This window comes from Capra hircus, chromosome 22 (assembly GCF_001704415.2).
Source record: "Capra hircus breed San Clemente chromosome 22, ASM170441v1, whole genome shotgun sequence".
NCBI lineage: Eukaryota > Metazoa > Chordata > Mammalia > Artiodactyla > Bovidae > Capra > Capra hircus.
Window position 1 is genome coordinate 504,690 of NC_030829.1, and position 25,224 is coordinate 529,913.

The 25,224-nt window shown below is 44.0% G+C and overlaps 1 protein-coding gene across 2 annotated transcripts in view; it reads left to right on the plus strand.

Moving 5' to 3' along the window:
• The window catches only part of VOPP1 (vesicular, overexpressed in cancer, prosurvival protein 1), a 168,798-nt gene that overhangs the window by 116,390 nt on the left and 27,184 nt on the right, over positions 1-25,224 (plus strand). Inside the window, exons 3-4 of one of the 2 annotated variants that reach the window (XM_018038387.1) lie at positions 14,639-14,716; positions 20,141-20,277. In XM_018038387.1, the coding sequence (XP_017893876.1) occupies positions 14,639-14,716; positions 20,141-20,277 (215 nt within the window). The remainder of the gene's footprint in view (positions 1-14,638; positions 14,717-20,140; positions 20,278-25,224) is intronic. The other variant, XM_018038388.1, reaches the window with a different exon arrangement.

A 25,224-nucleotide genomic window follows, 5' to 3' on the forward strand; every position in this document is an offset into this window, starting at 1 on the left:
CTTTTTTTATTATTATTATTTTTTAGGTTTGTTTTTGGCCATGCTGGGTCCTTTTTGCTGCACATGGACTTTCTGGGTTGTGGCGAGTGGGGGCTACTACTCTTCACTGTGGTGCTTGGGCACTGCAGTGGCCGCTCTTGCTGGAGAGCACCAGCTCTGGAGTGCAAGTTTAAGTAGTGCTGGCACACAGGCTTAGTTGCCCCCATAGCATGTGGAATCTTCCCAGGCCAGGAATCAAACCCACGTCCCTTGCATTGGCAGGCGTATTCTTAACTGCTGGACACCAGGGAAGTCCTACAACAACTTTCCATTCATCTGTAGATGGACATCTAGGTTGCTTCCATGTTCTGGCTATTGTAAATAGTGCTGCAATGAAGAATGTGATACATAGTCTCTTTCGATTTTGTTTTCTTCTGGGTATATGCCTAGGAGTGGGATTGCTGGGTAATATGTGGTTTATTCCTAGTTTTTAAAGGAATCTCCATATCATCTTCCATAGTGGCTGGATCAATTTACATTTCCACCAACAGTGCAAGAGCGTTCCCTTTTCTCCACACTCTCTCCAGCATTTACAGTTTGTTGACTTTTTGATGAGGACCATTCTGGCAGTGTGAAGTGATATCTCATTGTAGTTTTGATTTACATTTCTCTAATGAAACAGTGTCAGACTTTATTTTGGGGGGCTCCAAAATCACTGCAGATGGTGACTGCAGCCATGAAATTAAAAGACGCTTACTCCTTGGAAGAAAAGTTATGACCAACCTAGACAGTATATTGAAAAGCAGAGACATTATTTTGCCGCATAGGTCCATCTAGTCAAGGCTATGGTATTTCCTGTGGTCATGTATGGATGTGAGAGTTGGACTGTGAAGAAGGCTGAGCGCCAAAGAATTGATGCTTTTGAACTGTGGTGTTGGAGAAGACTCTTGAGAGTCCCTTGGACTGCAAGGAGATCCAACGAGTCCATTCTGAAGGAGATCAACCCTGGGATGGAATGATGCTAAAGCTGAAGTTCCAGTACTTTGGCCACCTCATGCGAAGAGTTGACTCATTGGAAAGGCCTTTGATGCTGGGAGGGATTGGGGACAGGAGGAGAAGGGGACGACAGAGAATGAGATGGCTGGATGGCATCACGGACTCAATGGACTTGAGTCTGAGTGAACTCCAGGAGATGGTGATGGACAGGGAGGCCTGGCGTGCTGTAATTCATGGGTTCGCAAAGAGTCGGAAACGACTGAGCGACTGAACTGAACTGAACTGAATAATAAGTGATGTTGACCATCTTTTCAAGTGTTTGTTAGCCGTCTGTGTCTTCTTTGGAGAAATGTCTTTCCTTTTTCTCCTTTGCTTTTTGCCTCTCTTCTTTTCGCAGCTATTTGTAAGGCCTCCTCAGACAGCCATTTTGCTTTTCTGCATTTCTTTTCCATGGGGATGGTCTTGATCCCTGTCTCCTGTACAATGTCACAAACCTCATTCCATAGTTCATCAGGCACTCTATCTAACAGATCTAGGCCCTTAAATCTATTTCTCACTTCCACTGTATAATCATAAGGAATTTGATTGAGGTCATACCTGAATGGTCTAGCGGTTTCCCTACTTTCTTCAATTTGAGTCTGAATTTGGTAATCAGGAGTTCATGATCTGAGCCACAGTCAGCTCCTGGTCTAGTTTTGTTGACTGTATAGAGCTTCTCCATCTTTGGCTGCATAGAATATAATCAGTCTAATTTCAGTGTTGACCATCTGGTGATGTCCATGTGTAGAGTCTTCTCTTGTGTTGTTGGAAGAGGGTGTTTGCTATGACCAGTGCATTTTCTTGGCAAAACTCTATTAGTCTTTGCCCTGCTTCATTCCACATTCCAAGGCCAAATTTGCCTGTTACCCCCGGTGTTTCTTGACTTCCTACTTTTGCATTCCAGTCCCCTAGAATGAAAAGGACATCTTTTGGGGGTGTTAGTTCTAAAAGGTCTTGTAGGTCTTCATAAAACCATTCAACTTCAGCTTCTTCAGCATTACTGGTTGGGGCATAGACTTGGATAACTGTGGTATCGAAAGGTTTGCCTTGGAGACGAACAGAGATCATTCTGTCGTTTTTGAGATTGCATCCAAGTACTGCATTTCAGACTCTTGTTGACCATGATGGCTACTCCATTTCTTCTGAGGGATTCCTGCCCGCAGTAGTAGATATAATGGTCATCTGAGTTAAATTCACCCATTCCAGTCCATTTTAGTTCACTGATTCCTAGAATGTCGACGTTCACCCTTGCCATCTCTTTTTTGACCACTTCCAATTTGCCTGGCATTCCAGGTTCCTATGCAATATTGCTCTTTACAGCATCGGATCTTGCTTCTATCACCAGTCACATCCACAACTGGGTATTGTTTTTGCTTTGGCTCCATCCCTTCATTCTTTCTGGAGTTATTTCTCCATTGATCTTCAGTAGCATATTGGGCACCTAATGACCTGGGGAGTTCCTCTTTTGGTATCCTATCATTTTGCGTTTTCATACTGTTCATGGGGTACTCAAGGCAAGAATACTGAAGTGGCTTGCCATTCCCTTCTCCAGTGGACAAAGGAGAAAAAGAAAAATATAAGCATCTGAATGCAGAGTTCCAAAGAATAGCAAGAAGAGATAAGAAAGCCTTCTTCAGAGATCAATGCAAAGAAATAGACAATACAACTGTCTGTTGTAACCTCTCCTTTTTGATTTCTAATTTTGTTGATTTGATTCTTTCTCTTCTTTTGATGAGTCTCACTAAAGTTTTGTCAATTTTGTTTATCTTCTTAAAGAACCAGCTTTTAGTTTTATTAATCTTTACTATTGTTTCTTTCATTTCTTTTTCATTTATTTCTACTCGGATCTTTATGATTTCTTTTCTACTACTAATTTTGGGGTATTGTTGTTCTTCTTTTTCCAGTTGTTTTAGGTGTAAAGTTAAGTTTATTTGATGTTTTTCATATTTCTTGAAGTAGGATTGTACTGCTATAAACTTCCCTCTTAGAACTGCTTTTGCTGCATCCCATAGGTGTTGAGTTGTCGTGTTTTCATTGTCATTTGTCTCTAGAAATTTTTTGATTTCCCTTTTGATTTCTTCAGTCACCTTTGGTTATTTAGAAACATGTTGTTTAGTCTCCATGTGTTTGTGTTTCTTACATTTTTTTCCTTGTAATTGATATCTAGTCACATAGCATTGTGGTCAGAGAAGATGCTTGATTGTGATTTTAATTTTCTTAAATTTACTGAGATTTGACTTGTGACTCAAGATGTGGTCTATCCTGGAGAATGTTCCATGTGTGCTTGAGAAGAAGGTGTCTTCTTCCTCATTTGGAATCTCCTGAAGATATCAAGGAGATCCAACTCACCATTTAAGACTTGTGTTTCCTTATTAACTTTCTATTTTGACGATCTGTCCATTGGTGTGAGTGGGGTGTTCAAGTCTCCTGCTATTATTGTGTTACTGTCAATTTCTCCTTTTATGCCTGTTAGTGTTTGTCTTCGGTATTGAGGTGTGCCTATGTTGGATGCATAGATATTTACAATTGTTATGTCTTCCTAATGAATTGATCCCTTGATCATTATGTAGAGTCCTTTCTTACCTCTTGTAATCTTCTTTTTATTAAGGCCTATTTTGGCTGATATGAGGAGTACTACTCCAGCTTTCTTTTGCTTCCCATTTGCATGGAATTTTTTCATCCTCTCACTTTCAGTCTATATGTGTCTTGAGGTCTGAAGTGGGTTTCTTGTAGACCACATATATATGGGCCTTGTTTTTGTATCCATTCAGCCAGTCTGTGTTTTTTGGTTGGAGCATTTAATCCATTTACATTTAAAGTAATTATTGATATATATGTTCCTATTGCCATTTTCTTAATTGTTTGGGGTTAATTTTGTAGATCTTTTTTCTTCTCTTATATTTCTTGACTATATAGGTCCCATTAACATTTGTTGTAAAGCTGATTTGGTGGTACTGAATTCTCTTAACTTTTGCTTTTCTGAAAAGTTTTTTTATTTCTCCATCAGTTCTGAATGAGATCCTTGCCGGGTACAGTAATCTTGGTTGTAGATTTTTCCCTTTCGGTACTTTAAAGATATCCTGCCATTCCCTTCTGGCCTGCAGAGCTTCTGCTGAAAGATCAGCTATTAAGCATATGGGGTTTCCCTTGTATGTTACTTGTTACTTCTCCCTTGTTGCTTTTAATATTCTTTCTTTGTGTTTAATCTTTGTTAGTTTGATTAGAATGTGTCTTGGCATGTTTCTTCTTGGGTTTATCCTGTATGGGACTCTTTGTGCCTCCTGGACTTGATTAACTATTTCCATTTCCATTTGGGGAAATTTTCAACTATAATCTCTTCAAAAATTTTCTCATACCCTTTCTTTTTCTCTTCTTCATCTGGGACCCCTATAATTCGAATACTGGTGTGTTTGATATGGTCCCAGAGGTCTCTGAGACTGTCCTCAGCTCCTTTCCTTCTTTTTACTTTATTCTGCTCTTCAGAAGTTATTTCCACCATTTTATCTTCCAGCTCACTGATTTGTTCTTCTGCTTCAGATATTCTGCTGTTGACTCCTTCTAGAGTATTTTTAATTTAAGTAATTATGTTGTTTGTCTCGGTGTGTTTATTCTTTAATTCTTCTAGGTCTTTGTTAATTGATTGTTGCATTTTCTTCATTTTGTTTTCAAGGTTTTCGATCATCTTTACTGTCATTATTCTGAATTCTTTTTCGGGTAGTTTGCCTGTGTCCCCTTCATTTATTTGGACTTCTGTTTTTCTAGTTTGTTCCTTCATTTGTTCAGTATTTCTCTGGTTTTTCATCATTATTATTATTTTTAAGCTATTGTGTTTAAGGTCTCCTTTTCCCAGGCTTCAAAGAAAGTTGAATTCTTTCCTTGAAGAAGGTTGAATTCATTCTTCTTTTTTTGAGAAGAAGACACCTTCTTCTCAAGCACACATGGAACATTCTCCAGGATAGACCACATCTTGAGTCACAAGTCAAATCTCAGTAAATTTAAGAAAATTAAAATCACAATCAAGCATCTTCTCTGACCACAATGCTATGTGACTAGATATCAATTCATTCATTCTTCATTCTTCTCCTAAGGTTGGTCCAGTGGTTTGTGTGAGCTTTGTGTAGGGTGAAATTTGTGCTGAGTTTTTGTTTGTTTATTTTTCCTCTGATGGGCAAGGCTGAGTGAGGTGGTAATCATGTCTGCTGATGATTGGGTTTGTATTTTTGTTTTGTTTCTTATTTAGGTGAGGCATCCTGCATAGGATGCTACTGGTGGTTGGGTGATGCCAAGTCTTGTATTGAAATGGTTTCCTTTAGTTCTCACTATTTGATCCTCCCTAGGGTTAGTTCTCTGGTAGTCTAAGGTCTTGGAGTCAGATCAAGGCTCAGGGCTTGATCTCTGGTCAGGAACGAAGATTCCACAAGTGGTTTGTTATGGCATTGAGATTAAAACAAATATCCAAAAATAAGAAACCAAAGATGAACCCCAGACAAACAGCAGTTACAAAATCAGGCAAATAATAATTAAAATAATGGAATATACATATATACATATACACCCATGAGCAAAGTGAAAGCAGTCCATCAAAAATAAAGTACAGTAGATTGACCCGGCAAACAAAGGAAATGAAAAATTATATTGACCAGTTAAGAACAAAACTAACTTAAGCACAAACTGGAAAACAAAACTAAAGCAAGGTGCCAAGTGGGGAATAAAGCAATGAAAACAAAACTAAGAAATATGTTGACAGGAAAGAAAAGAAAAAAAGGAAAGAAAGAATAGATATGCAAAGTTAAATAGAGCTAGATGAAGAAGATTTATATACATTAAAGATTAACTGAAATGGGAAAAGAACAGTAGGAAAGGCAAACAAAAGAATAAATGTAGAAAAATATAATAGGTTTAAAAAAGTTAAAATTCTAAGAGAGAGAAAGAAAAAAAAAAAAAGAAGAATAAAAAAGGAAAACTCCACAGAACTGCAAAAGTCCAATGTAGAGGCAGAGGTTTATAACAACATTAGAAAATGTGACTGAATATACACATATACATAAACACCCATAAGCAAAATCAAAACAGTCCAACAAAAATAAAGTACAATAGATTGACCCGGCGAACAAAGGGAACCAAAAATTATGTCTACCAGAACAAAACTAATTAAACTAGCAAATATATTGACAGGAAAGCAGAGAAGGTAAAGAAAGAAAGAATAGATATACAGAGTTAAATACAGGTAGATAAAGAAGATTTATGTATGTTAAAGGTTAACTGCAATGAGAAAAAAAGTAGGAAAAGCAAACAAAGGAATAAATGTAGACAATATTAATAGGTTTAAAAAATTAAAATTAAAAAAAGAGAAAAGAAAAAAAAGAGGAAAACTCCACAGAACTGCAAAAGTCCAACTAGGAGGCAGAGTTTTATGACAGAGGTAAACAATGTAACTGAGGGGAAAAAAAAAGCTCAAAAGCTTAGTTGGATTTCTTAGTGCCAATAAAATCGACATTACAACAGATGAGCAAAAGGGGGAAAAAAATCCAACAGAATCTACAGAACAAGTCAAAGAAAAAAATAATGTTTTTCTTGAGTTACCGCTGTCAAGAGTCCTTTACCTCGCTGGGAGTCACAGTCCACTTTGCCTCCCTAGGATGCCCTCCAACACCATGCTGGTCTCTGGACCTGCTGTTGGGGGCAGCTCAGATTCTAATCTGGTCCTATTCCTGGATGTTCTTGCCTTCAGTGTCCACAGTTATGAGAGCTAGAGCATTTTCTTTTGTGGGAGCTCTCAGTGGCCTTTTATATATTCCATAGACACAGAGTCTGCTTAGTTGATTGTGTGGATTTAATCTGCAGCTTGTACAGCTGGTTCCTTAGCACAGTACCCCTGGGTTTCAATTGTGGTTTGATTTCCACCTCTACCTGTGTGTCGTCCACTGGGGTTTAGCTCCTAAGGCTGCCCTGGAGGATTTGGGTCTGCCCTGTGAGGGCCAGGTGTGGAGGTGGAGCAGCTGCTTGGGTCGCAGGGATTCTGGCAGCACCAGGTACTCAGCGGGGTTGGCAGCTAGGGCAGCAGGAAATATAGTGCCCTAGAAGGGTATGGCAACCAGTATTGGCCAATACGCTCCAGTATTCTTGCCTGGAGAACTCCCTCTCTGACAGAGAAACCTGGCAGGCCACAGTCTACAGGGTCACAAAGAGTCGGACACGACCGAAGGAACCCTGTGCGCATAGACATGACTTTTTTTTGCCTGTGGCAGCTCTGCCCCAGTGAGTTGAGTCTGAAGGTGGAGCAGCTGCTTGGCTTGCGGGGACCCTGACAGCACCAAGTGTGCAGGGACACAGACTGCCTCTACCACAGGAGTTATGGCCCTATCAGAGTCTTTTTGAGCCTCTTGTAGCTGACGATCAGAAGGCCTCTTTGGCCAGTCTTTCTCCATAGCTATGCACATTCAGGCACTTAGAAGGCTCCCTTGCCTGGAGTCCTTGTCTGTTGTTTGGGTGTGTCAGGCACTTAAAGGGGCACCCTGAGTGGGGTCCTACTCTGGAGTTCAGGGCATCAGTCACTGAAAGAAGCACCCTGGCTGGCATCCTACTCTGTGGTTCAGTGCATCAGGCGTTTGATGGGCCAGCCTCTCTATTGTTCAGCTGCTGATGCTGGCGTGTGGGAAGAGAGAGACTGTTGTGACTCAGCAGTATCGCCTTGCTTCCACGGCTGCCTGCCTTTCCTCCACCATCATTTCCTGCCACAGTCTCCTCCCCAACATCCCCTCAATCCATCTGTCTCAGTCAACAGCAGCCCTCGCCCTGGGATTGCTCCACATTCCCTAAATTCCAGCTCCCAGCCTCTGTGCCTTCCAGGAGACCAGCATTCCTGTCCGAGGTATGTATGGCTGCAGCAAGGACTGTCTGATTCTCATTCCATTTAGGTTGTCGCATATCAGCTGTTTCACCCTCAACCTTCAATGTTTCTCCTCTGATTCAGACAGTTGCTCCGCTGTGGGGACTGGACTCCTGCTTCAGTTCCCCCACCCGCTGAGGGCAGGTCCAGTCCTACTAACACTCCTGTTTTTCCCCCTAGTTCCTTCATCCTACCGAGTTTTGCATGGTTCTATATATTCTTTTCCACTGGTCAGGTACTCCTGTCCGCTCTCAGCTGGTGTTCTGCATGCACCTCTGTGTCTGAAGGTGTATTCCTGATGTATCTGTGGAGAGAGATGTACTCCATGTCCACCTACTCCACCGCCATCTTTTTCCCTCCTAAATTTTTATTCTTATATCTGCTTTCCTCCTTTGTACCAAGTTCATGGTCAGCCCTCACTGTGTGCAGAGCTGGGCAGCTCTAGTTATAGTCAGGAGTCAAGCTAATTCCACAGGAAACATCTTGATGGTGAAGGTGGCAGAACAGTGAGAAAGAAACTGTTCTGAGCTTGGAAGATCGCAGTCTCACTGCTCCTAAGCTGCACGTGTCTGCCGTCTGTGTTCTCCATCCTGGGCAGCCACCTCCCACCCTCATTCAGAGGTTGTCCATAAGAAGCAGATGAGCAGGGATATCTCTAACTGACAGAACTCTCCACGAGAGTTCTAGAATGTGATCTTTATAGGACATCAAGTAGAATTAGGAGCAGCATCAGTGTTACCCAGACAGAAGTCATAGGGGACCAGACTTAGCCCAGCATCATTAACAGCAGGAAGTGATCTGCTAGTCAGGAGACTTGGGCTTGCAGCTGCCCAGCACCTACCAAGAGGATGAAAGAATCCCTTCTAGACACAACAGAAACTTGAGCCTGTTGACTTTTGACCTGGGGCTTCCACAACAGTAGGTTTGAAGCAATGTGTATATCTGTGTGGCTGTATGTGACCAAAACCTAAGTTTCACAAAACATTCCTTTTGTGAGATACCCTCTGATTTTTAAAAAATTGATCTTTACCTTTACCTAAATACATGATGTTACAACCCAATAACTTGATTTCATAGTCCACTAGTGGGTTACAATATCTGAAAACACTGTTCTGTTGTATAATACTGTGGGAACTTTGGTAGTTCTTTCCAAATCATCACCTTATTTTACCCAGTGTCTCATCTTCCTATGTTAGTTCTGTCTTTATGATTACATTATCTGCTAATTGTAGAGAGTTCTTGGTATGGAATGGTACAGGCAGTCTGGTCAATATGCAGTTCCATGTTAAAGCAAAACCCCCTCAGGTATAATTAAAGAGTGGTTGCTGAATTTGTTTGTAACTCCATCACAGGGATCTCCCACCATTTGCCCAAGAAGTCTATGCCTCCTTCACCTTGTCTGTTACCATCTGCTGAATTTTCACCTTCACTTCTGTTTCTTCTGGGCTTGGTTTGCTCTTTGGGAAATTTTAAGCTTTAAACTGTGCCACATTAAACTTCGCCTTCCCCTCTATGCCTTCTCAACCCTTTTACTTTCTTAGGCATCCTGCCACTGTCCTGCTTCTCAGTCCTTTCCAGTTGGTATTTGCATGAGTAAATGGTTGTGAAGTCTTACACAGTCACAGTTCATGAGCATGATCACAACACACCATTGTGGTGATGACTTGGTCCAAGCAGAAGAATAGGAAAATCATGTGGGATCCAAGAAGGTAGCCCTTTGTTGACAAACGACTGAGTGTCACTGCAGAAGCAGCGTCTGTGCAAAACACCTTCCTGAAATATTTGCCAAATCCTTTCTTGGCTTCAGAGACAGTGGCCTGGGCTAAAAGGAGGTGTGACATGCCAAGCAACTTGTTCAGTTCAGTTCAGTCACTCAGTCATGTCCGACTCTTTGTGACCCCATGAATTGCAGCACGCCAGTCCTCCCTGTCTATCATGAACTCCCAGAGTTCACTCAGACTCACGTCCATTGAGTCAGTGATGCCATCCAGCCATCTCATCCTCTGTCGTCCCCTTCTCCTCCTGCCCCCAATCCCTCCCAGCATCAGAGTCTTTTCCAATGAGTCAACTCTTCGCATGAGGTGGCCAAAGTACTGGAGTTTCAGCTTTAGCATCATTCCCTCCAAAGAAGTCCTAGGGTTGATCTCCTTCAGAATGGATTGGTTGGATCTCCTTGCAGTCCAAGGGACTCTCAAGAGTCTTCTCCAACCACAGTTCAAAAGTATCAATTCTTCAGTGCTCAGCCTTCTTCACAGTCCAACTCTCACATCCATACATGACCACAGGGAAAACCATAGCCTTGACTAGATGGACCTTTGTCGGCAAAGAAATGTCTCTGCTTTTGAGTATGCTATCTAGGTTGGTCATAACTTTTCTTCCAAGGAGTAAGGGTCTTTTAATTTCATGGCTGCAATCACCATCTGCAGTGATTTTGGAGCCCCCCAAAATAAAGTCTGGCACTTTTTTTCCCCATCTATTTCCCGTGAAGTGATGGGACTGGATGCCATGATCGGCGTTTTCTGAATGCTGAGCTTTAAGCCAACTTTTTCACTCTCCTCTTTCACTTTCATCAAGAGCCTTTTTAGCTACTCTTCACTTTCTGCCATAAGGGTGGTGTCATCTGCATATCTGAGGTTATTGATATTTCTCCCAGCAATCTTGATTCCAGCTTGTGTTTCTTCTAGTCCAGCATTTCTCATGATGTACTCTGCATATAAGTTAAATAAGCAGGGTGACAATATACAGCCTTGACGTACTCCTTTTCCTATCTGGAACCAGTCTGTTGTTCCATGTCCAGTTCTAAGTGTTGCTTCCTGACCTGCATAGATTTCTCAAGAGGCAGGTCAGGTGGTCTGGTGTTCCCATCTCGCTCAGAATTTTCCACAGTTTATTATGATCCACACAGTCAAAGGCTTTGGCATCGTCAATAAAGTAGAAATAGATGTTTTTCTGGAACTCTCTTGCTTTTCCCATGATCCAGCGGATGTTGTCAATTTGATCTCTGGTTCCTCTGCCTTTTCTAAAACCAACTTGAACATCACAGAGTTCACAGTTCACGTATTGCTGAAGCCTGAGCTTTTCCAGAATGAAAATTGAGCTTTTCCAGTCCTGTGGCCACTGCTGAGTTTTCCAAATTTGCTGGCATGTTGAGTGCAGCACTTTCACAGCATCATCTTTCAGGATTTGAAACAGCTCAACTGGAATTCCATCACCTACACTAGCCTTGTTCGTAGTGATGCTTTCCAAGGCCACTTGACTTCACATTCCAGGATGTCTGGCTCTAGATGAGTGATCACACCATCATGATTATCTAGGTCGTGAAGATCTTTTTTGTACAGTTCTTCTGTGTATTCTTGCCACCTCTTCTTAATATCTTCTGCTTCTGTTAGGTCCAGACCATTTCTGTCCTTTATCAAGCCCATCTTTACATGAAATGTTCCCTTGCTATCTCTAATTTTCTTGAAGAGATCTCTAGTCTTTCCCATTCTGTTCTTTTCCTCTATTTCTTTGCATTGATTGTTGAAGAAGGCTTTCTTATCTCTTCTTGCTATTCTCTGGAACTCTGCATTCAGATGCTTATATCTTTCCTTTTCTCCTTTGCTTTTCACCTCTCTTCATTTCACAGCTATTTGTAAGGCCTCCTCAGACAGCCATTTTGCTTTTTTGCATTTCTTTTCCTTGGGGATGGTCTTGATCCCTGTCTCCTGTACAACGTCATGAACCTCATTCCATAGTTCATCAGGCACTCTATCTATCAGATCTAGGCCCTTAAATCTATTTCTCACTTCCACTGTATAATCATAAGGGATTTGATATAGGTCATACCTGAATGGTCTAGCAGTTTTCCCTACTTCAGTTTGAGTCTGAATTTGGTAATCAAGAGTTCATGATCTGAGCCACAGTCAGCTCCTGGTCTTGTTTTTGTTGACTGTATAGAGCTTCTCCATCTTTGGCTGCAAAGAATATAATCAATCTGATTTCAGTGTTGACAAGCAGCTTGTTACTTGAGCTTATTTCAGACATGGAGTTGATAATATTTTACTTGCATGTTAAATAAGACAGTTGTGAAGCACTGACCTGGCATCTCGAATGTAAGATGTGATCAAAGCGTGTAATCTTTGTTCTCGTTTGTGTAAGTTCTCTATTGCTTAGTCATAAGTCACTGCTGAGTGAGCAGATTGAAACCATTTGTGTTTATTATCTTACAGTTCCTATAGATCACAAGTCTGGACACAGCACTGGGGGATCCTTTGCTCCCGGGTATCACAAAGCTGAAACCAAGGGATGGCTGGGTTGTGCTCTCTTTTGGAGCTTAGGTCCTCTTGTAAATTCATTCAGTTGTTGACAGCATTCATGTTGTAGGAATGAAGTCCCAGTTTCCTTGTTGGTCGGCTGGGAGTCACAGTCAGCTCTTTGAGACCACCCTTAGTCCTAGCTCTGTTCTTCAAAGCCACAGCGGGCCCCCTGGTCTGCTACAGCTGTCTTATATAACATCCTACCTTATGTAATGTTTCATAATCATGGGAGTGACCATCCCATCATAGTCACAGGACCTGCCACACTCAAGGGGAGGAAGTCATGCAGTCCGTGCATTCTAGAGGGGTGGGCATCTTGGGGCTATTTTTGAATTCTCTCTAGCACATCATCACATTTATCTTCGGATCTAACTTAGTTGCTAAGGGCTCTTCTCTTTGCAAACTCATGGTCAGAAAGGCAGAAGCCCTTTATCTCCCTTGAGTGCCCCCCTCCCTACACACGCACACACACACACACACACACACACACACACACACACACCCCAAAGAGTCACTGTGGATGGTGCTCTGTGTGGTGTCAGCAGATGATGCTGTTTGTGCAGTGCCAATCCAACCCTGGCCTAGTCCCTGGCTGTTTCCTCTCCACACTGCAGCTGGAGGGCTGGCAGCCCTGGGGCCAGCAAGCCTCTCCTAGCACTGAGGCCCTCGTGCAGTTCACGTCACAGCCAGGCTGGATGTCTGCGTGGTCTGTGTTCAAATGTCACCGTGGCAGTGAGTCATCCTTGAACACCTGGTTTTACACTGTCTCATCCACCACTCCTTCCCCACTGCTTTCAACTTGCCAGCTTCTACTTTAGTTTTCACCGTGTGGAACTTACTGCCATCTCACCCCATTCGTGTTTTTCTTGCTTGTCGTTTGTCCCCTTCTTCTAGAAAGAAAGCTCCTGCATGTCCTTCTGTTAGGGTTTTTATGCCCCACCCCCCCGCCCCGCCTCCGACCCAACACAGGCTGAGTTCAGAGTGGCAGCTTGGTGACTCTGTGTTGGATGCCTGGGTTGTGAGAACCAGTAGTGTTTTTAAGCGCACATTTTGGTGCTCTGCTAGCTGTTGGTTGGATAAACGAAGCTAAACAGATTTTAGCTTATGCTCCAGCATGTAGGAGCCTCCCATCAAAATCAAGAATTTCTACCTAGTAGACAGAAGTTCATGTTTGTGGACTACAGGAGGAATGGGCGTGTGTGTGTGTGATGGCAGTGGTTTGGTGGGGGTCTGTCTGCTCAGTTTATCCTTGAAATGATAGAGGATATAGCAGTGATTGGGTGCTGAGTGTTTAAAGAGCTCGAAGCCCCAGGAGCCAACCAGGGAGAAACAGCACTACAGCTCAGATGTGTGGAGTTCCATTATAACTCATAATACTCCTTAGCTAATATTTTATAGGGAGCTATTTTCTACATATTTTTCTACATAAAACAAGTCAATTTGTACTGGAATTACCTAAAAATTCAGTGTTCAAAGTCTTGGATCAAATTGTGTATTTCTCCCAGCTACTTTTTTTTTAGGAAGAAAATTGGCAGGAACTTGATAGATCATAATTCTGCGATCATTTAACATTATTGAGAAACAGCCTTACCCCTCAACATACACTCAACCCACTGCCACTTTGACTGAAACTGCTGTAGTGAAAGTGTGTCTATAAAAGCCAAAGTGTAGAAGCTTTCATAGCTTCTCTCTTTTCTTAAAGAAAGCGGGGCTGGGGAAGAGTGGGGATATTGGAGGAGTCCGAGCTGACCCCTGGGAACCTTGGCCCTGCGCTGGGCCTGTCCTTGGAGAGTGAGGGCCTTTCTCAGGGCTCTGCTTAGGGATGAAGGGCGCTGAGCACCATGAGTGCAGCATCAAGGGGGCAGGACAGGTGTGAGCAGCCATGGCCCTTGTCAGCACTTTAGGTGAGGGTGAGGCCTTCAGACTTAAAGCAGTGCTATAAGGAGGCCCTGCCCTCCCATGCCTTTTGCTTATGGAGAAACAGGCTCATAGATGTTGAGTAACTTGCTAGCAGTCTTGCAGCCGGTAAGTGTTAAGACCAGGACTAAAGCACAGAACTTGTCCAGCTTCATAACCTCTGCGCTTCAGCTCACTGGCCTTGTTGATTCAGGTGCCCATCTTCTGACGCGGTCAGCACTGCCCAGCATCTGCAGCATGCTGATGCTCCCCTCTGGTTTCATGCAGGTCTTTGCTCATCCAGTTATAAGGCCTCTCCAGAAGGAAACCACTGTGATGCTGCCCACGGGGATGTGTAGCAAACAGATGCTTTGAAAAACACTGTCCTTCTCAGCGCCTTCTGTTTGGGCCACCACAGCTCTGCTAGTTTCATAAAATGCAGTGGTGGCAGTTCTGTCCTTCACACTGAAATCTGCCTGGGCCTCCCAGTTGGTCTGGCCCTTCTTCTGCAGAAAGCTGACAGCCTGTGCCCTCTCTCCCACAGATGCCGCCCTTACGAGGACTGCTGTGGCTCCAGGTGCTGTGTGCGGGCCCTCTCCATACAGAGGCTGTGGTACTTTTGGTAGGTCATGACTCTTCCAGGTCTCAGGCGCTCCCCCTTCCCCAGGGCTCTGCCCAGTCAGTCTGTCACAGCCAAGTCACCTTCACCTCCACCTGAGGTCATGGTCTCCAGGTGGCCTATCAAGAAAGCAGATATGTTTGGGCTGGCTTTGTGTCAAGTGCTTCTGCTCCCAGAGTTTGCAGAAAGCTCATCCCGGTTTCCTCAGGCTTGTGGCTGGGAAAGAAGAGTTATTCTTTGGGAAGCTGGACTGTACAGCAGCTTCAATCTTCAGCAGCTCCTCCACCAATGTCTGAAATGGATTGAGGCTGCCTGTCTTAATCAGAGAATCAGCAGATCTTGCTATAAGGTTTTTGCTGCCTGGAAATCTTCCATATTCACATTGTGTCAGCTGAATCCTAACTTTCAAGACAGCTTATGTCCTTCCCCACCTTCCAGCTCTACTGGAGGAACTTGAAAGAGCCATCCGGCATCTGTAAGATTATAGATCGGGAGAGAATGAGGGAGTTAAGCTGGCAGAGTCCTGGAAGGATGGGTGCAGAGTTTCCAGTAAGAAGAGGAACCTCCTGTGAGTTGCTGTCCTCAGAGGATGCCTGTAAGGAATGCCTTTAGACATAGGAATGTCTGAAGACAGGCCTTTCCTGACCCCGTGGCAGGAGCCACTTGGCTTTTTTGTGAGATTTTGCTATTGGCCTCCTGACAACTGTTCCTAATATTTGATTAGGGAAGCCAGCACCATCAGGGACTCCACGTGCCGCTTTCTGTAACGGGAGAGCCTCTTCATTTCACCATCACCAGCTCCGTGCCGGGCCTTGGCCATTTGGGGGCTGGACTCGCCTATCACGGGGGGCCCTGAATGGTGCCAGGCTGTCACTGGCCTCTCCCCACCTCCTAGCTGCTAGCACCTCAAACTGTAGGAGAAGGAGAAATCTTTTAGCCTGAGACTTTGGGAATGTAAACAGCTCTGGCATTTCAGAGCTTTGCCGGGCATCACCCACGTGTTCCCTCAGAACTTGTGGCTAAGGGTCCCGTAAGGGATCAGCAGTGCTTCACATTGGCCTGAAGCACCAGAGAATAATGATGAAGTTGTGGAAATGCTCCCAAGAAGAGAAAGCTTGTCAAAGTTTATGTCTTATGTGATTAAAAAGAAGGAAAAGTTGAGAGTCCAGGAGAACTCTGCAGGCCTGGCTGCCAGAGCAGCTTCTGTCGACCTTTCCTGGAAGTGTCCTCTGAACTGGCAGCTGGTGCTTCCAAGCTGTTTGCTGGTGTCCCTTGTCAGGGTCCCAGCACCTCAGCAAGCCAATGGGCCCCTATACAGAGGCATTTCATGAGCGCCATGGAAGGAGGGCAGATTTCCACGCTCAGGATGCCAGGTGCCAGAAGGCTTGGTCTAGTTCTTTGGGTTGAGATACTGATATCAGCTTCTAAACCATGGGGAATGCTGGTTTGAAACTCAGCATTCAAAAAACAAAGGCATCTGGCATCTGGTCCTATCACTTCATGGCAAATAGATAGGGAAACAATGGAAACAGTGACAGACTTTATTTTCTTGGGCTCCAAAATCACTGCAGATGGTGACTGCAGCTATCAAATTAAAAGATGCTTGCTCCTTGGAAGAAAAGTTATGACAAACCTGGACAGTGTATTAAAGAGCAGAGACATCACTTCGCCAACAAAGGTCTGTATAATCACAGCTATGAGTTTTTCCAGTAGTCATGTACAAATGTGAGAGTTGAACCATAAAGAAGGCTGAGTGCTGAAGAACTGATGCTTTCAAACAGTGGTGCTGGAGAAGACTCTTGAGAGTCCCTTGGACTGCAAGGAGATCAAAACAGTCAATCATAAAGGAAATCAACCCTGAATATTCATTGGAAGGGTTGATGCTGAGGCCAAAGCACCAATACTTTTGCCACCTCATGCGAAGAGCCAACTTGCTGGAAAAGACCCTAATGCTGGGAAGGATTGAGGGCAGGAGGAGAAGGGGGTGACAAGGAATGAGATGGTTGGATGGCATCACCGATTCAATGGACATTAGTTTGAGCAAAGTCTGGAAGGTAGTTCACTATTTCCTTCAGGACAGGGAGGCCTGTCGTGCTGCAGTCTATAGGGACACGATTGAGCCAATGAACAACAACAAAACCTGGGATACAGCCAGAGAACGCCTTGAGATGCAAGCCCCAGCTGAAGTTTGAGGACACTTGGTTTTCGCTCCATACGTTCCTTCTCTCAGTAATTTGTCTGTTATGTACCAGGGTCCTGTGTGAGAGGCCCTATGGCAGCTGGGCTCCTAAAACAGATGTCTAAACACATGGAGAATTGTAAGCCAATGTTCTGGAAACAAAGCATGCAACTTCTGATGGCAGAAAAGTTGGGGAAAGCTGCATGGCTTCTGTCTGGGTCTCAGAGAAGAGAGCCCTCCTTGCAAAGGGACCTGCATGTTTCAGGGGCAGGGCCCTAAGAATGGACCTGGTGAGAGAGGGATGATGGGGAGCTGGTGTTGGGGGGAAGTTTGAGGGGAGAGATAGGAGGTTGGGAGGAGGGAGCTGGGCATGAAGTGAATGGAGGGCTGTTCTCCAAGCTGGCTCCACTTGACTTTGGAGGATTTGGGGTTCCTTAGCATAGCACAGAGGTTTTGGCAGAGAATGCTTTTGGAAGTCAGCTCTAAAATCTTAAGTAATCCTTACCTGCTGCTGCTGCTGCTAAGTCGCTTCAGTCATGTCCGACTCTGTGCAACCCCATAGACGGCAGCCCACCAGGCTCCCCCATCCCTGGGATTTTCCAGGCAAGAATACTGGAGTGGGTGGCCATTTCCTTCTCCAGTGCATGAAAGTGAAAAGTGAAAGCGAAGTTGCTCAGTCGTGTCCGACTCTCTGCGACCCATGGTAGTCTAATGTAGGGCCCAGGATTAGGAACGGTGTAGAGTTGGAAAGCACGCTGCAACAGAGTGCAGTCTGGCAGGTAAGTGCTGCCTGCTGTGGGGCTCCTGCAGAGTTGGGGCATGCGGGCCCAGGGAGGCTCTGCTGCTGCCTGAGACCTGAAAACCGCTGGGGAGGAGGGCAGGAAGAGACTGAAAAAACAAATTGAATTGAAGAAGCCAGATTACTTTTAATGATAGAAAAGACACAAACTTCCTCTCTTAATCCCAGGAATGCTCCCCATACCTGCTCAGTAATGAAAGAGAACTTTGAGAATTTCTTTTCTTACCTTGACACCCCTTTCCTCTTTGTTACCAGAAACTCATTCCCCTACCCCTCTCTTCTCAGACTGCTGTTTCAGTAAGGAACAAGTGTGATGATGACTGCTCCAGGAGCCAGGAGTGGGTCTCCTGCCACATGACTGTTCTTACTTGCTTGCACCTACTTGCTCTCCAGCAGTCCACACTGTGAGGTGCATATCACTTATATTTGTCTAGAAAACGTGTATTCTATTTGAATTGAACTAGGGTCTCCTGCATTGCAGGCAGATTCTTTACGAACTGAGCCATCAGGGAAGCCCATTCCATTTGACAGATAAGCCAAAACTATCACTTTGGGTTATCTCATGGAAGAGACCAAGATCTCTCATGGCTTCTGCGTGTCCAACACAGGGAGCCTGGACCTTTGGGAGTGAGCAGGGGTGTAAAACCTCATGCACAGTTACCTCCGTGTGCCTAGCATTTCTGCTCAGATATTTACAGTTGGACCCAGGGTTGAAGGTAGACTATCATGGAGTCCAGACAAAGTTGTCCATCTTCGATTCCAGCTTCTGACGTGGGAGTGGGGGCTTTGTTTTGCACTATTTGGATTTTTCCTGCTCCTCAGGACTGCACCCCTCTAACGCCTCCCCCATCTGCAGCTCATAGCTATCCTCCTCAGGCCTCTCGCCCACCTAACTTTTCCTGTGGGGGCACCTATGCAGTTCCTTTCTACCCAGAAACATCTTCACTTCCCTTCAGTTTGTCTCCTTCCATCATTCAGAATTCAGCTCAGATGTTGCTTTGAAGGAAAAGAAGCTTTTGTGATCTCCCTTAGTCTGGAAGATACCCTCATTAACCCTCCTGTTGCACTGAACTGTACCCTTGAAATGATGAACATGGCTGTGTGTTAAATGCATTCCTCCCCCCAGCCTATGATCCACCCTTCCTCTTCTTTCTTGGCACTATCAGAGTTGCAAATAAATAATTTTGTTACTTTGCTGTTTACTGTCCTCCTCCCCTGTGACAGCTCAAGTTCAGTGAGGGTGAGGCCCCACCTGTCTTACTCCTTATAATGCAAAGATTGGTCCTGGGAGCCTGGCAGATGCTTCGGAAGTTTTGTTGAATTAATAATGAATTAGACAAAAGGTTAGAAAACCACTATTTCAGTCCTCTTCTGAATCATTTCCTGTCTGGCCCCGATCTTTGTTCCTTCTCAAGGTTCCAAGATGTCTGATATATACTTATTGATTAATAGCTTTAACTCTTAATATCATGTTTATATTCTCAAAGGCTTTATTATCTACTCTTTCCTTAAATTACATTCATACGTGGACAGGTGCCTTTGACCATGACATGGCTAGCTCTGCTGTGTGCGCATCCTTCACAAGAATGTGTGTGTTGTTTCAGGTTCTGGCAGGTTCTGTGTGTCCCATCATCATATCAGTTTAGAAATGGACAAGTTTCTCAGCTATGTCTGTGTGGAACATCAACTTGGCCCTGCTTCAAATGATTTCCCCTGTTGCTAGGAAAACCAGGTGAATGCTGAAGTGAGATGGGAAGTGCCATTCATCCATTTTTTATTGAATGCCAGTGATCCAGCAGTCACTGAGAATCCTCAGATGATTTCGACAAACATCCGATCCTTCAAGGAGTCAGCTCTTGTCCATTAGACTGTGGAGTCACAATAAAAGGTCCAGCCATACTTAGAACCTAGAGATTTTAAAACAGCTTTTAAAATGAATTGTATTTTCTCTATTCCTATAGTTTCTCTAAAATTAAGATGTGCTCTAGAAAGGGCACTTTAAAAAATGTTTATAGATGTTCATATAATAATGGAGAGAAAACTGTTAGAAAGGATCCCATGCTTACTCTTCTTGCTTTAACAATACAGAAAACTGCGGGGGCAGGGAGGAGGACAGTGAGAACCAGCAGTAGTCTTCAAGCAGGATTGAAAAGGCGTCTTCTGTTCTGACTAAATGTTGGGTTGAAGTCAGAGCCATGGACAGGGAAGAACTGTACCAACCCTTTGAGGTCAATAGCCATTTGGAGCTTTTGAAGCAAAATGTTCACTTTGAGAGCTTCTCCATGCTAGTGGCCTCCATCCAGGGGCCCCCAGAGCTCTGATGGCCTGGTGTCTCCCTGGTTCCTCCACTGGGACCATTGCCGGGGAGAGCGGTTGGGTAGGACCAGCCAGGGGAGCCCTGCCATCTGCCTGGGCCTCTGCCCAGGCCTCACCCTGTGCTCTCGCCCAGGTTCCTCCTGATGATGGGTGTACTCTTCTGCTGTGGAGCCGGCTTCTTCATCCGGAGGCGCATGTACCCACCACCACTGATTGAGGAGCCGGCATTCAACGTGTCCTACACCAGGCAGACCCAAAACCCCACTCCAGGTCAGCCAAGCCCTCTGCCCTTGTCTGTCCTCCTTTCAGTTTACATGTCCTCTGTAAGCATTTGATAAGGGCACCGCCATGGATTACACTGGAAGAAAAAATTCAGGCCACATTTATTCATTTAAGTTCTGATACATTTGTGCTAATAAGAAATTCATTGTCTGTTGTATTATATGTCTATCGCCTCATATTCTTACCTTATTATTGATGCATCTTTTATGCACGTTTATGCAGTTCATGGGGGCTTCCCAGGTTTCAGTGGTGAAGAATCTGCCTGCAATACAAGAGATACAGTTGATACCAGCTAGATCCCTGGGTTGGGAAGGTCCCCTGCAGGAGGGAATAGCAGCCCACTCCAGTATTCATGTCTGGAGAATCCCATGGATGGAGGAGCCTCGTGGGCTACAGTCCTTGGGGTCACAAAGTCAGACACAACTGAGTATGCGCACGCACATGCATATGCGGCTCATACATGCACATCATTTTCTCTTTTTTCTCAAAAATTATTTCACATATAAATTTTTATATAGAAAGTGTAATATTCTTACCATTCTTAATGCTTCTGAACTAAATATTAATCATGTTGTGAGTGTGTGTTAGTTGCTCAGTCATGTCTGACTCTGCAAACCCCATGGACTGTAGCCCACCAGACTCCGCTGACCATGGAGTGTTCCAGGCAAGAATATTGGAGTCAATTTCTATGCCCTTCTCCATGGGATCTTCCTGACCCAGGAATCGAACCTGGGTCTCCTGCATTGCAGGCAGATTCTTTACTGTCTGAATCACCAGGGAAGCCCGTTAATCATGTTGCTAAATGATAATTAGCTTAGTCTGTCATTGCTGATCATTTGTTTTCTTTTGTTTTGCTTTTTATTCCTTCACTCAGTAAGCATGTACTGTGCATTTATTAGTAGTATCATGAGTACTTGTTAATTGTGCTGCTAAAGATATTTTTGCACAAGTTACATTTGGCCTTCTTATGGAACATTACCCAGAGTGGTGCCCCAACATCAAAAAGAATTTGTGGTTTCTTAATTCTTATAAAACACTGCTTTAACTATCTAAACTCAAACATACTGTAGTGGGTGAATTCCAGTTTCCCTGGGGACGCAGGCCTGTTCCTTGTTTTGACATGACATTTGAGGAGGGGGTTTGTGAGGGGCTCTGCAAGGCCGGGGAGGCCATGCTCCTGGAGCTCCTGTCTTGCGCCCTGTGGTGGGCTGGGGGTTGCATGGCTTCCCTTGTTCCTTGAGGGTGGGGGGCAGGGTTTTATTCCTCACACACTGTAGAGGGAGTCAGAGTTCTAGGAGCAAGTTCTTCTTGGGTTTTTACCGAATTTCAGTCCTATAACACAAGTCATAAGGTCTGCTGTACAGAGTGAGGCCTGTAGTTAATAACGCTATCATATACTCACAAATTTGCTAAAAGTGGGGATCTTTTTTCCCCCATTGAAGGATGGTCGCTTGACAGCCTTGTGCTAGTTTCTGTTTTACAGCAAAGTGAATCAGCCATATGTATACACATATCCTCTCCCTTCTGGATTTCCTGTCCATCTAGGTGAGCACAGAGCCTCCTGTAGAGTTCCGTTCCATGCATAGCGGTGTCAGTCCCAGTCTCCCAATCCAGCCCACATCCCACCTCCCCTCTTGGTATCCATAGGTTTATGGCATAAATTGGGGTGATGGCTTCACAATGTATTTTTATTTCTAAAGTCATCAAGTTGTAGACATTAAATATGTTCACCTTTTTGTATGTCGATCAAACCTCAAAGGAAAAAGAAGTTGGAGACTGAGCGTGACAAGATCTCGCTCGCTCGCTCTCTCTCTCTCTCTCTCTCTCTCTCTCTGTGTGTGTGTGTGTGTGTGTGTGTGCTTTAGACAGAGATATGAGGATGGTCATTTGCTGATCTGTTCTTTTATAGTTTTATTCCACCATATACTCTCTGGGATTTAGGAAAAATCATCTTTATTGTTTAAAATGTTACTAAAAATCTGAATATGTATTTTTCACAACTGTTCAGAGGTTGTTGTACCTTAAACTTTCTCTCAAGGTTAGTACCACTTTTCATACATAAGTGGATTTTTATTATTTCCTATTTGGAAATGTTTGTATAGCTTCAGATCTGCTCCAACATATGGCAAAGTGAAAAGTTTCACTTAAAATGAGAGGCCAAACCTAAAGTTTATCAGGATTAATCTGACTTTTGAGTGCTTTGATTTTTTTTTGTCAAGAAGCAGACAATAGATCAGAGAAGTGGGTAAAAGACTAATGAATTTCCTCTTTCTTCTACCTTCATAACATGGATTTTCAGTGTCCCATGTGGCCAGAGATGCAAGGTGCTGTATGTGCTTGGCCCATGGTGTCAGGCCTGGGCTGGTCTAGGGCGCACAGCTCCTGCTGAATGTCCTCAGCCTTTCAGTGTTTCCAAACACGGAGGCCCTGCAGCCTCTGTCACCCTCTCTCCTCAGCCCCACCTCTTTTCTGCATTGCAGTGCACACGTCTTTCTGACTGGAGTCCTCGGTCCCCCTATAATAAATATGTCATCAACCTTGCAAGTCTTCCTTCATTCAGACTCTTACCTCACCCCTGAGCAACGCCTACTAAAAATTTTCCAGTCACTAGTCTCTGCCAGTTCTTCTCTGTCTTCCACATTGCCACTAGAAAGTTCTTTGGGGACAAAAGAAGCACATAGGTCATGTTATTCTCCTGCTTAAGATAGTGCATGGCCTTCTCTTTCCTCCACATCCTTGTCAACAAGTGTTGACACTTGTTATTTCTTATCTTTGGTAATAGCCACTCCAACAGGTGTGAGGTGATAGCTCATTACGGTTTTATTTGCATTCCTTGGTGGTCAGTGGTGTTGAGCTCCTTTTCATGTACCTATTGGCCATCTAGATATCCTCTTTGGGAAAATGTCTATTCAGAGCCTCTGTCTATTTTTAATCAGGTTGTTTGGGTTTTTGTTGTTGAGTTGTAAGAATTCTTTATATCCTGAATATTAACCCTTATCAGATACATGATTTGCAAATATTTTCTCCCATTCATAAGGTTGCCTTTTTGTTTTGACAGTGGTTTCCTTCACCATGCATTTGTGTGTCTTTGCTTTGGTTTCCCTTGCCTGAGGAGACATGTCCAAAAAGATAGTGCTAAGACTGATGACAAAGAGCTTACTGTCCGTATTTTCTTCTAGAAATTTTATGTTTTCAGGTCTTACAATCGAGTCTTTAATCCATTTGAGTAAATTTTGTGTGTGGTATATGATAGTGGTCTAGTGTGATTCTTTTGCATGTGGCTGTTCAGTTTTCCCAACTCCATTTGTTGAAGAGACTATCCTTTCTTCATTGCATGTTTTTCATCTTTTTTCGGTAAATTAATTGTTTATGTCTGTGTGAGTTTATATCTGAGCTCTTAATTCCATTCCATTGATATCTGTGTGTGTCTTTCTGCTAGTACCATGCTCTTTGGATTCTTATAGCTTTGTAGTATCATTTGAAATCAGGGGGTGTGTGATTGCATTGAATCTGTGGATTGCTTTAGGTAATATGGACATTTTAACAGTGTTAATTCTTCTAATCCATGAGTATGGAATATCTTTCAGTTTCTTTGTGTTATCTTCAATTTCGTTCATCAGTGTCTTACATAGGCCTTTTACTTCCTTGGTTAAATTTATTCCGAGGTATTCTCTCTGTTGTAGTTATAAACGGGATTGTTTTCTTAGTTTCTCTTTCTGCTAGCTCATTGTTAGTGTATAGAAACAACAATGATGCTTGTGTATTGATTTTGTACCCTGCCACTTTACTGTGTTTGTTATCTCTAATATTTTTTGTTGGAGTCCTTAGGGTTTCCTGTATCATGGTGAGTTTTAACCTCTGTGTATACTTTGGGCTCCGCAGTGGGCTGAGTCCTGAGTGCCAGGACTCACTTCTCAGGCACCAAGGTGATTTACATCTGCCAGCTGAGTGAACGGTCAGCCTGGGGCAGGGATTTTCCACGGCCACATTTGGAGCCTCAGTCAATCCATGTTTACTTCCCACTTGCTCAGGTGCTGCAGCTGCCTGGGACACAGACTGCAGCCTGGGTTCCAGCCCTCACTCACCCCGCTGTGCTCTAGGCTTCGCACAACCATGTGTGGAACACTGTGTCATTGCACAAGTAACTGTACAGTCACTGACTGATGAGAGGTATGTAGAGAAAGTTCAGGATGCTGGCAAGCCAAGTAAATGGAAAGCACAATCTGTTGTATGATGGAAGGAACTGAAGAGTTTGTAAGTATATTTAAGTGGAAGTAAGGCAGGAGGGGCTGGAGACTGAGGAGCAGCCAGCAAGGGTCCTGTACCTTCCTTTGCTGCCAGCATTCACATGTCTGCCCACTGAGACCTTTGAGCTGCAGAGTCCAGGTGGCTCCAGTCAGTCCCATAACTTCAGCATCAAGGGCTGGTGCTTTTGTAGGCAAGGCGGATGTAGGCCTCTAATGCAGCAGAGATGCCACATTAGCGATCCTGACTCTCCCTGGGGAGACTGGGGGTCACAATCAGGGATCCAGCAGAGGGTCTCCCACTTCTCTGGTAGTTTAATTTGGCCCGATTCTACCCTGCAGTTTGGGGCCTTCAGAGAAATGGGGACTGTTAATTCTCCTCCACTGCCATCTCATAATGCAGCCACCTGTGGGGGTCTGTGGAAGGATCCCCACCTTTGGTGGGAGGTGCTGGTGTGGGAGTCTCCAGGGGTCTACCATCCTTCTCCATGTGTACAGTATGAAATATTCAGTCCCAAATATACCAGAGCATCATAGGAAGGCTCATTTTGTTCCGTGGAAGTATACAGTTCCCATACTTTCACCACCAGATCCAGGGCTGTGTCCTTAGTTAATAGTGGAGTGTTTGGGAAGAATTTACTTTGATTTTTTACAATCAGTGATAATGATGAAAAAATAGGATATGTTAGTT